The following is a 16592-nucleotide window of genomic DNA, read 5'->3' on the forward strand; positions in this document are numbered from 1 at the left end:
GCTCACTTTATAGATGAGCAAATTGACTCCCACAAGCTGTCCTCTGACCTCCACATGCAAGCTATAGAATGCACATACTCAAGCATACCTACACATACAATAAATAAATAAGATGTGATTAAATTTGTTAATATTGTTGGATTTTAAAACTCATGAGTGGAACCCTCTGAAGATTCGATCTTCATGATCCCCAGCAAGGAACACAAAAAGGAATAACAGATTATCTTAATTACTCTTCTATTACTGTGAAGAGACATCATGACCAAGGAAACTTACAAAAGGCAGCATTTAACTGGGGCTTGTTTACAGTTTCAGAAAGTTAGAGTCCATAGCAGCAGGCAGGCAGGCAAGCATGGTGCTGAAACAGTAAGTGAGAGCTTACATTTGATCTACAAGCAGGGAGCAAAGAGAGAGAGATAACTAGGAATATTGAGGACTTTTCAAATCCCCCCCCCCAGTGACATACCTTCTCCAACAAGGTCACACCTCCTAATCCTTCCCAAACAGTTTCATCAGAATATGAGCCTGTGGGGGCCATCCTCACTCAAACCACCATATACATTAGTGATGTGATTTTTTTTCACATTGTAGGTATTCTTCAGCTTCTACAAGAAGAATGTGGATTATGAAACATTTAAAGCCTTTAATGATGCATGCCTTGTCTATGATGGCCGACTTGTGATTGACACCACCTTCCACACCAATGACATAGCCATCAGAGCTGCTGGCTCCCTCACTAAATTCTCTAACCGATATTACTCAAATGAATGGACTCATAGCAACTTCAGTTCAAAAGAAATAGGCTTTCAGCTGGCAGCAGCTATGCTCAGTCTCTTTGACCCAACCCTGGAGCCTGTGACTGAACCACCAGCTGACCTTGACCGCCTCATCCCCATGTACAAGGGAGCTAAGATCCAAGGTATGTGGAAGACCCCTTTCCTCTCATTTGATGAGGCTACTGATCAGAGCAGCCAGTCATGTTTCCCTTAAATATAACTCCTTGGTCTTTAGTGGACTGTCCTAGAGGTAGAGTAGGATCCTGTCTTTTTTTTTGGTACTGCAACCTGAGAGATCAGCTACCAGGACTGCACCCAGGGTTGCAAATAGAATGCCTTCAGAGTAGCAGGACGAGGAATAATTTTTATTTATCTGAAGAAATAAAAACTGATGATCATGCTTTTTATTTCTCTCAAGTTCTCTTCTTCTACCTCTTTTCTTTGTTCTGTCTCCCCTTATATATCATCCCAATGAAAAGCAACAACAACAAAAAAAAAAAACACTACATTTGAGGGTCATAGCACATTCCTTGAGCAAACGATAAGAAGCAGAGCCATTTACCATGGCAACCCATAGGTGGGAACATGGTGTGTGGCACTTTCCTGGGCAATGGCATTGAAAGCATCCCAAACCTAAAAATATTTTTTTTTTTAGCCTGCTTGTAACTCCAGATCACAAGGAAGGGAACTTGTAACTCTTTATTCAAGGCTGTGAGGCCAGACCATCCTCTGTAGTGCTGGCTAATTGTGAAACTTTCCCCACAGTAGCTGGACATAAAACTATTTCTCTCTGGACTTGGTTAATTGATTAATTATTATTTGGGACCTAAGCAATAAAGTTAGTTAGCTGACCCTTGAGTCTTGTATTAAAAATTTGAGGTTAGAAGTTCATGCAGAGAGTTAACTGCTTGAGGAATTTGTGTAGGGTGTTAGTCATTGGTCTGTGTTATCAACCAGACTTTTAGCGACTGGGTAAACTGGCACCAAAGTCGTTTCATGCTTGACCTTGGTTGCCACAATCAGACATCTGGGAATATGTCTGTGGTGTTTTATCTTATGAAGCATTCAGTCTAGTTTGAATTTGCTCTGAGGCCCAAAGTCAGCCAATAGTATGTAGCTTATCTTAGAACTGAGAAGAAATTGCTGTTTTCTTTATATCTTTATTGCTGTTTCAGTCTGAGCTAATGATAAAAAACAGGATCTTAAGTGTCTTACAGTCCTCATGGTATAATAGTTCTAGTTATGAAGTATATTCTAGTTATCGTAGTATATTTTCTATTTATCAAAATTATACAGCTTAATGAGGAGTCATCTTAAGACAATACACAGATGTAAATGACCATAGAATTGAGATGTAATCATGAGGTTACATGTACACATTACATGAAAATTCACGGTAACGGGGAGATTCCACAGCTGTCTTTGCACGTGTGAATTTACAGAGAGAAACAGCCAGTTTCCAGAGTCTGTGGTGCCATGAGCCTTGCTTGAATGGGGTCCCTTAGTCAGAGAATTATTCATCTGGTGGGCTGACATCTGAATTATCAATTGCCATCTTCTACATTTGTGTCATGGCCTGCAACAGCTCGCAACACTTTGGCATTCATTGTGAACTGACCATGTCACTATTGTGGACCTTTGCATACTGGGCATATAGACTGGAAAACCATCAGTAACTTGCCTAGAGATCTCAGGGCTCATGAGCATTGGCTTGCCCTGACATCTTACCCTAGATTCCCATTCTCACCGTAAATTCATAGTCCAAGAGACAGGCACCCTATTTCTTAGCCTTCTCTCTTTAAACATTGATCTATTTTTAATTTTCTGTGTACGGTTGTGCTGTCTTCATATATGTTGTGCACCACATGTATGTAGTGCCTATGGAGGCCCGAAGAGGTCATGGAATACCATGGAACTGGATTTACAGGCAATTGTTAGTCACCTTATGGGTGCTGGGAACCAAACCCCAGTCCTCTGCAAAGATAGCAAATGCTCTTTTCCATGCGCCATTTTTCCAGCCTCTGTAGCCTGCTCTCTTCATGGATAGGCTCAGCCATTTACAGCTCTCTCTATGGATAGGCTCAGCCATATACAGCCATTTTTACTCCCTAGGCCTTGTTGACCCCTAGGAAGAAGATTTCATGTAAGACATTTTGTGTGTGTGTGTGTTTATTTTGTGCTTAACTTCTTTCTGTACCTCAAGCTTTTGTTTCTCCATTTCCTTCTGGGATATCTTTTTCTTCTGTACAGCCCCCTCTTCCTGCTTAGAAACAATTTGTTCCTTTTCATTGGTGATCATCTCCATGTGACAGGGGAGCTTATGGGTAGGTTAATACAACCATGAGCTCTACAAATTCAAAGGCATGTCTTAGGTTGTATATGTTCTTGTTGACTTGGATATGGTCAATGACTAGAGAATCTCATCCAATCCTTTAAGTTAAGCATTATGCTCTGCAGCTTTAAGCATGCAAAGCAGGACTTCATCTGTCTTTGGGGACCATCAACCCTTTGTCCAGCCTTACTATTTGGTTTGGGCACATCTACCGACTCTCAGCATTATACTGCCAGATTGGAGTACATTGCTCCTTCACGATGATGTCCTTCAGATACTTGGTGGCCTTTAGGATTTTCATACCTCTGGTGGCCTGGGTACTTTCATGGGTTTTCTAAAGTGAACATGAAGATGTGAACCTCTTGGTCTGCCTGATCTTATAGAGTTTTCAGTGTCAAGAGTGGAGTGATTCATTTTCACAGGTCACCTCAGGCTGCCCGTGGAAGTGGAAGACAGGTTGTTGGTTTTTTATGTTGAGAGACAAAGACAGAGAGAAGAGATATTTTAAAACAGTGTTTTTAAATGTTTGTGGACCTTTCCACCAGAAAACTCCACCTACTTACAGAATTTGATGTTCAGTTCTGGGAGTTTCACAGACTAAACTGTGAAGTACACCTGCATAAGCCCTGACTGTATTTATGGCACCTGATCTAGTATTGAACAGCAGACCAAGGAGACCAAAGCCCACATTCCGTTACTGCCTTCCTCTCTCTGAGGAGCTGCCTCAGGGAGATCCTGCTCCTCTCCTCTGGGTCAGAGCTTAGGGAATGACATCAGGCAGGTAAGAGAATGGAGGAGCCTTAAAGACTAGAGCTTAGTCAGACTCAATATTATCTCCATATTATAATAATGATTTTCTAAAGCATTAAGCAAGGAACTTTGTTAATTTTCCATATAAAATATGGTTTTTAATCTTTTGGTTATTTGGAGGAGTATGGGAAACGGGATTGCCATGGCAACATTCTGGAGCTCTTGGTCTGGTTAGGTAGCAGTGGGTTAGAGTACAGGGAGGTGTGAGAAATCAACAGGGTGCGTCTTTGCACATCTTGCATGGGTAGCTATATTATAAGGTATACTAGTTTCATTGTATTGAATTGATTAAAGTTCAACCATGCCAGGGCCTTCCTTGCTAATTGGCCATACTTTAGCTGGAGTTTCATGAGCAGACACATTGTCGGCATCTCTCTTCCTTCTTTGATGAAATATAAACCAACAGTTCATTTCTGATGTGGATACTTGCTATTTCCTCTAGGAGGCATTCTTCCTGGGTCTTATTATTATCTGCATATTGCCAAACCTGCCATCCCAAGTCCCTTGGATGTTCAAAGGTCACAGCCTGATTTTGTAAGTATTGGTCTTGAGTTTTACTTTACTTCTGGTCATAATATTTGTTTTTTTTTGGGAAAGTAAAATTTTTGACTCAAAGTCATTTTTCACACATTATACTCCCACTGTACATGTCAACATTTAAAATGGCCACCAGAGTCTTTGCCCCTCACACCATCATGTGGTCCATTCCCAAAACGAGCCGAGCTGACTGGTGTAGCCTGCAGGAAATTGTGGAGATGATAGTGTGTGGTTTCCAAAAGTATATCAGCATAACGAAGATAGTATAATATCTACCTTGTCCCTTTGTAGATAATCAGCTGCCATCGTGAAAGATTTCCCAGGCAGCCCTTTGGTGAGGTCTGTATGGTAAAGAATTGAGGATGCCTACACCTGCCGTATGAGTTGCCTGCCTTAGAAGTGGGTCTTCCAATGCCATTCAAGCCTTCAGATGACTGTAGCTCCAGCCAAGATCTTGACTGAATGCCTAGGAGACCTTGGGCTCCCAGCCTAGCCACCCCCGATCTCTAACACCCAAAGATCATGAGATAATCAAGTTTAGTGTTGCTTTAATATATGTTTTCTTCAGTAGGCTTTTAAAAAGTAGTTTTATTTTTATAACAAACTCAAGAAAAAGTTAGAGTGATTTCCTGGATAATCCTTATTCCCCATCCCTCATGACATATTCACTTGCCCCAACTATCTACATTCCCCACCAAAGTGACCTGGTGGGCCTTCATCAGCACATTGTTACCAGCAGATCCCATAGCTTTCATTAGGATCTACTCTAGGTGCTGTACAGTCTAGAGGGTTCTTGACAGTGCATCCACCATCACAGTGCCATACAGAATCCTACTAAAACCCCCTCTGTGTCCTTTCTTTATTGTCTTCGAAATTGTCACATGTATCAGCTACTCTTATTACTGTGACCAAACATCCGCCAGTAAATAGCTTATTCAAGGAAGGGTTTATTTGGACCCTCAGTTTGAGGATACAGTCACAGGACAGGGAAAGCAGGAACTTGAGGCAGTAGTCACAGTACATACACAGTGGGAAAGCAGAGAAGAGGAGATGTTTATGCTCAGTTGGCTTTCTCCTTTGTATACAGTACAGGGCCCCAGCCCATGGAATGCTGCCACCCATGTTTAGGGTGTGTCTTCCCACCTCGGCTAACCTAATCTAGAAGCTCCCTCACAGACATGCTCAGAGCTTTATTTCTGTGCTGATTCTGAATCCCATCAAATTGACAATCAGGGTTAACCATCACATCATATAATTGGGACCACAGCTTGTGACCTTGCAGATTGGCTTATTTCAGCTGGTAATATATATTTAAGTTCCTTCAATGTCTTTTCAGGCTGCACAGCACATTTCTTTAAGTGCCAAATGATATCCCATTGTCTAGGTGGAACATAGTTTATCCATTTACCTACTGAAGATCAGTAAGCCACCATTGCTAGGTTTTGATACACCATCAGGCTATAGTCATCTGCCTTTGTGACACTGGAGCACATGGATTCTTTGGACCAGGAATGGTCACCAGGCCCAACTGTTTTCCTCCCCTCCATGAATTACACAGAAAGGCCACCTGGGAGAGGTGGGAGCTGTGGGTGGGGCTTCTCATCAGCTGGTCAATTGAAGACTTCCTCAAGGAAGCTCCTCTGACATATGGTCCCAGGCTGGGTTCTCATCAAATGGTGACTCCCTTTCTTGTGTGTTACATGTGATTCTTCCTCATTGGGGTAGAGCCTCCTTTCCCATATTCTGAATATTTTTGAAGGTTAATGACATGACCAACTTAACGTAAAGATATTTCTCAGATTTTCTTGGAGGGAGGGCTAGTGGTGTGGTGAGTTCTGGTCAATCAGGTATAAGTAGAATATACTAGAAAAACCCTTCAAAGCTATTAGGAAAGGGAATATTCAAAATGTCACTAGTCATTGGCCCCTGGCCCCTTGGCATTCAGGAACCCAAGTCCCAGCTCTTCCATTTGCTTCTCATGGGCTTTGAATAAGTCCACTTGTCTTCATTCCTGGAGTTATTATTGATCATTTGTCCAGAGCAAGTTATTGCTGATCATTTATACTGCTTGGAGCAAAACAAGTGGACAACTAATGGTGCAAATTCTTTTAATTTCTGTTTCCATGTAATAGTGAAACTTCCTTCTTCTAGGGGAAAAGACAGATATTGTATTTTCTTTTAACTTTTTTTGGCCTCTCCCACTGGGGGTGGGGTGTCTGCTTGTTGTTTTGAGACAGTGTCTTACTGTCTAGCTTAAGGGTTGGCCTCAAGCTTGCAATCTCCCACCTCAGGCTCCTGAGGATAGAGAGTGCAGTCGAGGATCATCGCGCAGACTCCACATTCTCTCAGGGGTCTGGTGTGTAAGGTGCTCAGAGGCTGTCTTCTTTTGTCACCAGAGATAAACAACATGCACCTAATCCATACGAGAGCTAGGAAATGTTGGGCTTGATTGGAGGCCAGACCAGAGTCTTCAGTGTCTACCTCGGCCAGTGCTCTCTGCATCAAGTCAGAAGAGACAGAGGGGCTTTTAGATAATGAGAATTTTAATACCAGTGCAACTTAAATGGATTCTTTGGCTGGTGCTATGACAGTACTTGAACAAGACCTCTGGCTTTAATTAACCATTTGCCAGGTGGGCTTCCTTCTTAATTAGTGCAGTGGATCACAGCAGACTTCCATCTTATTTTCTAAGAAAAAAAAATATAGGATTGCTCCATGGCAATCTTTTAGAGTGGAAATTAATTTATGCAAAATTGTTGCCAAAATGGTTAGACAGTCACCTAACTATAGCCTGCTGATCAAGAGTGTCACCCACCGAAAGGTATCCCCCCCCCCCCCCCCCGGGAAGCTGAATTACTATTCTTACAGTAGATAAGGTCCAGACCAATCTTAGATGTTTCTAGTTCTCAGTGAGTAGAATAGTGAAGCTAGAAGCCACTTCAGTAATCCATGAGCTCTTCACACAATAACCCGGCAAGAGAAGAAAAGACTGGAGACGCCTCCAGAACGAGCTGATTTACAGATCTGGCCCACATGCTTGGTTGGCTTGTGTGCCACAAAGTAAAGAAATTTGTCACAACAAATTCTGCCTTGGATACTATTAAATTTTAAATCATGTGTTTGTCATGGGAGCTGGGGACTTGGTTTCTCAAACACTGAGGCTGATTAATCCTGTGACTTCTTATTGTCGTGAATTCTGAATAGATGTTCTAACCTATGTAATGAGGGGGAGAGAGTCAGGGCAGCAAGTGTCAGTAAGAATGGCCAGCACGACAAGAGTAATTTGTGGCTGAGAAGCCAGTTTGTATGTGAATTCCTTTTAATATTGATGTGCAATATTTCAATGCACTCCAAGCTTCCAGACTGTTCCACCCCACCCCTAGCCATTCTGAGACAGTGCCAAAGCTCATTAAAATTGACACAACTTGCCTTCCATAGCTAAGATCCATCACCAGCAAGACCTCCTCCCTGTTATGTTCTCTAGAGTGGCTGTTTACTGAATAGCCTTTTAAAGCCCTGCCACTCTGTAGCATGGTGTGCTTAGCTTTGTGCTGACACCATGGAGATTCAGTCGTTAAAAAATAAAGCAAGACATGTCGCTGGAAGCAATCTTAAGGCTACCACCCTCATGCTACAGGTTGTCATCGGACAGTGTGTCCTGCTCAGACTCTGGCTGGCTCCTGGCCAGCAAGCTACCAGGTTTCTCGGCAGTTAGTCACATCTGCTGCAGTAACTAACCATGTCCTCAACCCGAAAGTGCCCAGACTAGGATGTAGAGCCCAGAACACAAAGGAGACCTCAATAACTGAATGTGGGGTAGTGAATGAAGCTCCTTGCAAAGCCACCTTCTGGTTGCCCATCTGGGTGGCTCACGAAGTTAGTCTCTTTGGTGACTTTTCTCAGTCACTCAGCATAAAGAACATTCAGGAGGAGGCAGCGGCAGCTCAGGCCTTGTGGGATTGCTGTCCCTGCTCTCCAGTGAGCCCAGAGAAAAGCTGGCAGCCACCATTACACCAGAACTCTGGAGGGGAGCCGTCTGGAACTCCCCAAGCAGCTTTACTCGGAATATGGCCAGCACTGCTTCTACTGAGGAGTGACCTCTCACTCAGCACTCACTTGCTTGTGGTTTTCCAGCTTCCTCCTGAAGTGATTAGCCAATAGCTCAAACTTGTTACTAGCTAACTCTTAAAACTTAAGTTAACTAATTTATTTTAATCTACATTTTGTCACATGGCATTACCCCTCTTTCATCTTGAACCTCCTGTTTCTTCTCCATGTCTGGCTAGCAACTCCAACTCCACCTTTCTTCTTCCCAGGGTCCTTAGTCTGGTTTCCCACCTAACCTTATCCTGTCCAGCTATTGGCCAGTCAGCTTCTTTATTAAACCAACCACAGTGACATATATTCACAGAGTATAAAGGAATGTTAAACACACACACACACACACACACACACACACACACACACACACAGAGTTTTAATTTTAATGATGGTGCCAAAAATGTGGGGTGCTGCTGCTCCTTGTGATACATTTTCAAAATAGAAAATGTGCTATGGACATAGTTTCTTACCATGAATGTACTAGACCACCAGCCTCCTCTTTGAAGCATCATTGGCCAGCTTCTTATTAATGCTGTAGCTGCTGTCATCCCCCTCCCCTAAATATCCAGTCTATCATTGTATTGGAGTTGGCCTAAAGTCTCCTTCCCAGGTCTGTGCCATGTGATGCCACGATACCCACCACTTGCCTAAGTTTAGTTATGAAGTTCAACCTTGTGGTTTAGTTGCTTTTCCTGCTGCTGTGATAAAATGCACTGATGAAAGTAACTTAAGAGAGAAAGGGCTTATTTTGGTTCAGAGTTCAAAGACATAACCTATTGTGGCAGAGGAGTCATTCTGGCAGGAACTTAGGCAGCTGGTCACATTGTGTCCCCAGTCAGGAAGCAGAGAACAATCAATGCTCTTGTTCAGCTCACTTTCTCCTTTCTGTGCATTCCAGGGCCCAAGCCCAGGGGCTGCCTACTTTTAGGGTAGGTCTTAGCACCTCAATAACCTAATCAAGATGATTCCTCAGGAGGATGCCCAGAGGCTAACCTAATATAAATGATCCTGTAGCGTGATCCTAATTGGTCTGAATAATAAAAACCCAGAGTCAGATAACAGGGTAAAAGCTGAAAGATCAGAGAAGCAAAGGAGCAAGCCATAGCTACCTCTTACCTCTCTGACTCCTCAGACCGAAAAGGGCAGAGCTCCTGTCTCCTCCCTGCCTTATCGCTTTCTCTTTCCACCTAGCCATATCACTTCCTGTCTCTTGTCTGTACAGATCTCCAGACCTCTGTGGCTAACTAGTGGCTAGCTCCACCCTCTGATCTTCGGACAAGCTTTATTTGTCAGAACACAAACAAAATATCACAACATTTTCCCCTTTTTGTCTAAAATAAAAAGAGAAGGTTATAACTAACATAGAAAAACTATATACAATAAATACAATAACTATATACAAATATATATAGGCAATAATTATATCAACAATGTCTAGTCCATTAACATTTGACAAATTCAGAGAAAATACTCCATTATTGATCCTGTCTTGATGAGTCCAAAGGGTTGTACCTAATTCACCTTCTATCCTAATTTACATTACCAACCCAAAACTATCTTTTGCTGTCTCTCAACCTTATACACTTTACATTTCTTTTATAAGTTTCTTTTCTGAATTTGCTAACAAGGAAAATGAACTATAACTATCTAGCCATCAATTCCATCAGAGACCTGAGAAGAAAATATTACCTAAGTGCATGTAAGTGACTTCCAAAAAGTGTGAGAAATGACAGAAACAGCTGGCTGCCTGGACAGTCACCCAGGGTTCCTCTGCAATGTTGGGGCATCCATCTTTGGCCTACGGGCCTAGAATAGCTGACAGACTTTTCTATAAAGCAGAAATTTTAAAGGACTATCCTACCTTGTCTTGGCAAAGTTTAGCAGTCCTTTCTTTTGTGTCCTGCTTGTCCAATTTGGACAGCATACTGTCAGCAGTTGAGGCAAGAGCACTTTCTTGCCCATTGGCTAACTTTTGCCACAAAGAAAGTAAACTCCACATGGAGTTTCTTTGATGCCCATCATCTTCTCTGAAGTATATTTGTGCTGGCAGGAGCTGACATGTCTCATTGTCATTAAAACATATTAAATGCCAAATTCTGTAGATCTCTAAAGTATTTAAAGACCACCTGTCTACCTAAAATATATCTGTTTGACCTTGAAAACATACCTAACACAACTACAAGTTTGATTGTAATAGGTGACTAACTACTAATGTGCATTTCTTTATTATCCTAAATAGTTTGTAATAATAACTTTCAAGTACTAGAAATTTGCATTACATTGTTAAATGAGCTGTATAGATACAATACCTTGAACAAGAGTAGAAATGTATGTACAAAATGTTCTAACAAAAGTAACCTTAAATTTGTATCAACATACAAAAATCCATATCAATGTAAAATATTTAAAACTATTAGTTGCTTTTTGGTTTAAAAGTGGATTCAATAATCTACCTTTTTATCCTATTTTTATATCCCCCCTTTTTCTTTTCAGAGTAGATTCAATAATCTTCCATTTTATCCTATCATTTCTATATCCCCCTTTTTTCTTTTCAAAACAAGAGCTCTGAATCTAATCTCTTTTGTTCACCTTTTTTCCTGACCATTATCAATAACAACTTGTAACCAACCTCTCTAAACAATGACAAATATTCATAACCCACTGAATGACCAAAAACCACCTGCTCTACCTTTTGGGAATGTGGGCATCATTTTCTTAAAATTACTTTCTGATATCTGGGGGTGATGGCATCTTTAGGGCCCCCTGGAAAAAACTGGGATAATTGTCAAGTCCTAGGAGACAGGTGTGCCTGGAGGCTTGTCTCCTAGGTGGTTCCAGATCCTGGTAAGTTGACAATCACATTAACCATCACACTGTGTATCCCTGTTTAGATAAAGCCCTCAGGTGGATTCAGGACTAAGGTAAATGTTTGGGATTAAGACAAGTTGAATTTGCCGTAGCTTTCTAAATGCCATATTCAAGTTCAGAGTGAAAGCTTAACTCTATATGCACTCAGAAAAGCGTTATTGGTGTCATAATGAACTAAATTCAGAGTCTTGGGGCAAAGTAAAAGTTCAGCCTCCATCAACACAGCCTGTGTTTGTCTACTGAGGTCAACAGGGAACAGAGCTCCAGTGAGGAGTCGGTAGCCATCATGGCTGAAGTAAAAAAAGTAGTCATGACATGGGATTATAACAGAACCCTTCCTCATTATCTGGTTCATGTGGCAGTTTTATCAGTTTCTAAGGGGCAAAATCCACACCTTGAACAACTTACAAACTGGAAGGTCATCCACAGACTGTATAGGATGTATGTTGTGGCGTGATAAAGGTCATCCACAGACTGACTGTGTGGGGTGTGTGCTCCTGGCAACTGCATTATCAAAGGCCTGGCTGTCATTGCCCACCCTCCTTCCTAAGCCTACCTGCCAGGTTTTCATCTTTTATTTGTTTAAGTATTCTTTAAAACAACTAGAATTCCTCATGATCACTTTGACCAAGATATTGTTTTCAAAATGGTTCTGTAAAATTTGACACTTCAAATGCATCATCATAAAGGGACTCAGTTCCTTTACTGGGTGAGATATTGAGCTATAGTGTTGGTTGTCACTTAGCAACTAATTAGTGAAAGCATAGAACAATGTAATGACAATTTAAAATGTGCTGAGGAACATTTTGTCATGAAAAATGTCATTTCTGATGCATCATTGTCTTTGTGTATGGTCATTAGCTGTTATTGGCACAAGATAGAACTTGTCTATTATACATGAAAAAATGGTAAAACAAAATTCCCAAAGTTGAGAAATGTTTTGGATACTGTTTTCTTGATCCATTTCTCATTCTCACCCAGGGCTCAGAAATAATAACAGGTAATGTGAAAGATGGCACATACTTCCGACTGTACATTAACAAGTATAAGTTGGTGGAGGCCATCACATGCTTTTCAAAGGAGCCCTTCCCAGCCTCCAACTACATCCGCTTGTTTGGACAGCATGAGCAAGTCCTCAACAACCTGTGCACTCGTTTTGATGAAAAGTTGATTCCAGATCTCTACAGGTGAGTTGGACATTAACTTTGATTGTGGGTACATATGGTTGTATAGGATGTTTCACGCTAGAGGGATGTGTGTCACGAAGCACCAGAGAGTGAAATAGGAATCACTGGGAGAGGCTGAAGTGACTGAGATGGCTTTATCACACAATAATGAATATCAGACCACTAGCATTGGCTGGAGAGCAAAGGTTCACTTGAGGAAGTATGTGAACTGGACCTCAGATGCGACTGTACATGGTGTTGATATAAAAACATGAGGTAAGGTGATCCTCAAGTCCTTTTCCACATGGGGCTGCTAAGAGCAACAGTCTGAACCTAAAAGAAAGGTTGAAGGTCAGGATGTGGAAGAATCTGGTCCCATTAGGAATTTTGTAACCACTAGACAGGCTGCTTACCATCCTAGCCTTTTTCCTTCCAGAATGTGGATGACTATTTACCAAATACATTGGTAAGAAAATTTCTGGGTGGCTTTTTCAGCTCTTTTACAAGGTTACACAGTTACAAGGTTACATAGCTCTTTTACACAGTTCCCATTGATACCTGAACTACACAAAAACCCAACAAAGAAAGAGAATTACAGACCAATAGCCCTTTTGAACATAGATGCAAAAATTCTCAGTAAAAGAGTAGTTATAAACTGAATCCAAGAACACATCAAAAAGATCATCCATCATAATCAAATAGGCTTCATCCTAGAGATGCAGAGATGGTCCGATATATATAAATTGATAAATGTAATCCACCACATAAATAGACTGAAAGACAAAAACCACATGATCATCTCATTAGATGCATTAAAGTCCTCTGACAAAATCCAACACCTTTTCATGATAAAAGTCCTGGAGAGATTAAGGATACAAGGATCATACCTCAACATAACAAAGGCAATGTACCGCAAGCTCACAGCCAGCATCAACCTAAATGGAGAGAAACTCAAGGCATTTCCATTAAAATCAGTAACAAGACAAGGATTTTTACTCTCTTCATACCTATTTCATTATAGTACTTGAAATCTTAGATCCAGCAATAAGGCAACTGAAGGGGACAAAAAAATAGGAAAGGAAGAAGTCAAAGTATCTTTCTTGGCAGATGATACAATTGTATACATAAATGATTCTAAAAACTCCACCAGGAAACTTCTACAGCTGATAAACACTTTTAGCAAAGTAGAATAATACAAAATTAACCACAAAAATCAGTAGCCCTTCAATATACGAATGACAGTGTGAGATATAAGTCAAGGAAACAATACCTTTCACAGTAGCCTCAAATACACACACACACACACACACACACACACACACGCACACGCACACGCACACGCACACGCACACGCACACGCACACACACACACATCTTGGGATACCTCTAACCAAGCAAGTGAAAGACTTATAGAATAAAAATTCTATAGCAAGTTTTATTGTAGACATGTCAAGTTCCATGAAAAAAAATCCACTGGACTTGATACAAAATGCACCTAATCTTAGATCAGTCTGGTAAAAATTGTCATCTTTGGTGTTGGCCCCAATATCATAGCACAGTATAAGTCTCAAATTATTTAGGATGCCTTGAGGAAGGCATGCCATTTTACGGTAGAAAGCCACTTCCAAATGCAGCTGCTGCTTAGTGAGGCTGGGAGAACTTTTTTCTGTCCAGAAAACAAGATGGTGGCAGAGCCAGCACCTCACACAGTCTGTAAAACAGGATTTGAGTGTCCTTGATACCCACAGGGTGACTGCCGGTGTCATAATCCTTCCTCCCTCCTAAAAATGTTAAATTACAGAATATCTCATGCAAGCAAACAAAGGTGTGTGAGATATTCATGTATGCTTGAAGGGAAAATGATACTGAAACCCATGTGTCTGCTATCTACGTTAAGGAATAATTCTTCACCGCAAGGCATTGGAAGCCCGTCTCTGGCCATACCCAGACTATCATTTGGAAGGCAGCCACCATTTTGAAGTTAGGGTTAATCATTTTGTTTCCTGTGAAACTTTACTATATGGGAACAAAAATAGTCTTTTTCACAAATTCTCAACTCTGCCCTTAAAATGAGAAAGCAGCTTTGGCTTCAAATGTCATTTGCACATAAGCCAATGGACACAGCATGACCTAATGAAGCATCATATTCCAAAGCAGGCACTGGCTGGATTTGATCCAAGGGTTGTGGTTTACCAACCATTATTTCATACATGCATACGCGCGCGCGCGTGTGCGTGTGTGTGTGTGTGTGTGTGTGTGTGTGTGTGTGTGTGTCTGTCTGTCTGTCTGTCTGTCTATGTGCCTGTGTGAGTGCGTGTTTATATATATGCTTTATATATAAATGATTTCCTAAATAGTATTAATTTGTTTTGCCTACTTTTGAGTTGAATCTATGGGTTGCTACAGAAAGTCAGTGTCCTGTTTAATTTGTGTGAGAGGTGTCAGAACTCACGGACACAGCTGCAGCTCACCTGGCACCATAGTCTTCCATTGCTTGACTGTCCCTACTCATTCATGGAATGTTGTCTTACGTTCTTTGTGCTGTTACAAATACTTCTGTGGCCACCGAGAACGTACTTCATGTACAGAATTTCTCTAAGAGTGTCACAGCCCTGTAACTGCATAGTCTTGGCAACCTGTACTTTAACTTTCCCAAAGTAGTCATGTCTGTCTACACAACCTTGCAAGAGAGTTCCTGTCTGTCCATCATACATTGGTTATGTTCAGACTTTAAAATTAGACCAGCCGGGCGGTGGTGGCGCACGCCTTTAATCCCAGCACTCGGGAGGCAGAGCCAGGCGGATCTCTGTGAGTTCGAGGCCAGCCTGGACTACCAAGTGAGTCCCAGGAAAGGCGCAAAGCTACGCAGAGAAACCCTGTCTCGAAAAACCAAAAAAATAAAAAAATAAAAATAAATAAATAAATAAAATTAGACCAGTTTGGTCATATACAACTGTATCTTCTGGATTTTCTTTATCCTCCTCTGATGACTGATGCAGCTAAGTACCTTGTTATTTGTTGATGGGACATTTATGATAATACCTTGTGACCATGTGGGTTCTCTTCTTAAAAATGCCCAAGAGGGCTGATATAATCTGGATGCAAACTTGTGTTGGTCACATATTTTGAATTCATATTTTGAATGTTTCTTCTAATGCTTTGAAGCCACTTTCTGTATCGTGGCAATTAACATATATTCTTAATTTATTGTTAATTATTAATATTTAATGCAATCTCTTAATACCTTCTTCAAGGATATCTTGGATATTTTTGTCCCTTCACTCTTCCAAAAGTTTTATAATAAACCTATATGTTCCATGAAAATATCCATTGGATTTGGTGGATAGTGCATTAAATTCTTGCTTAATTAGACAAGAATTGACCTTTTTGATACAGATTATAACATAACATAGGGTAAATATCAGTTTATTTAGAACATCTTTCATGGCTCTCAATAAAATTTTATAATTATCTTCATAAATAACATGCCCAGTTTTTGTCTGACATGATCCCAAGGTATTGTATCATTTTATTGCTGCTATCAACGTCATTTGTGTTGGGCCAATGAGATGGCTCAGTGGGCAAAGTACTTGCTGTGTGAGCCTGATGACGCGAGTTCATTCCACAGGCTCCATAAAGGTGGGAGAGCATCAATTCTACCGGGTTGCTCTCCGACCTCCACTCATGTCCTGTGACACACACACACCTGCTCATCATGCTTGCATTGCATGCTCGTGTGCTCTCTTTCATAATGATTAATTCATTAATTAATTTCAAAGCATCGCTCTTTTTGATTGTTGCTAGTATAAAGGGATGCCCTAATTTTTTTGTAGTTCTGAGTTTTGCAAATTTGCTGAAGTCCTTCATTAATTAAAAAAAAATTCACCTATAGATCCTTTTAGATTTCCACACAGACAAGATTGTATCCTTTGTAAATAATGTCAATTTTTTCTTATCCAATCTTCGTGATTTCTTTTTGTTTTTCTTGTCCTACTACACAGG

General features: G+C 40.9%; 1 protein-coding gene across 1 annotated transcript in view; it reads left to right on the forward strand.

Annotated features, from left to right (window-relative positions):
- Positions 1-16592, forward strand: part of Cfap61 (cilia and flagella associated protein 61) — a 300156-nt gene that overhangs the window by 224041 nt on the left and 59523 nt on the right. The window contains exons 23-25 of the mRNA XM_059258957.1: positions 592-919; positions 4361-4452; positions 12406-12611. Coding sequence (XP_059114940.1) covers positions 592-919; positions 4361-4452; positions 12406-12611 — 626 coding nt within the window. The remainder of the gene's footprint in view (positions 1-591; positions 920-4360; positions 4453-12405; positions 12612-16592) is intronic.

The sequence above is a fragment of the Peromyscus eremicus genome, chromosome 4 (assembly GCF_949786415.1).
Source record: "Peromyscus eremicus chromosome 4, PerEre_H2_v1, whole genome shotgun sequence".
NCBI classification, from domain to species: Eukaryota; Metazoa; Chordata; class Mammalia; order Rodentia; family Cricetidae; genus Peromyscus; species Peromyscus eremicus.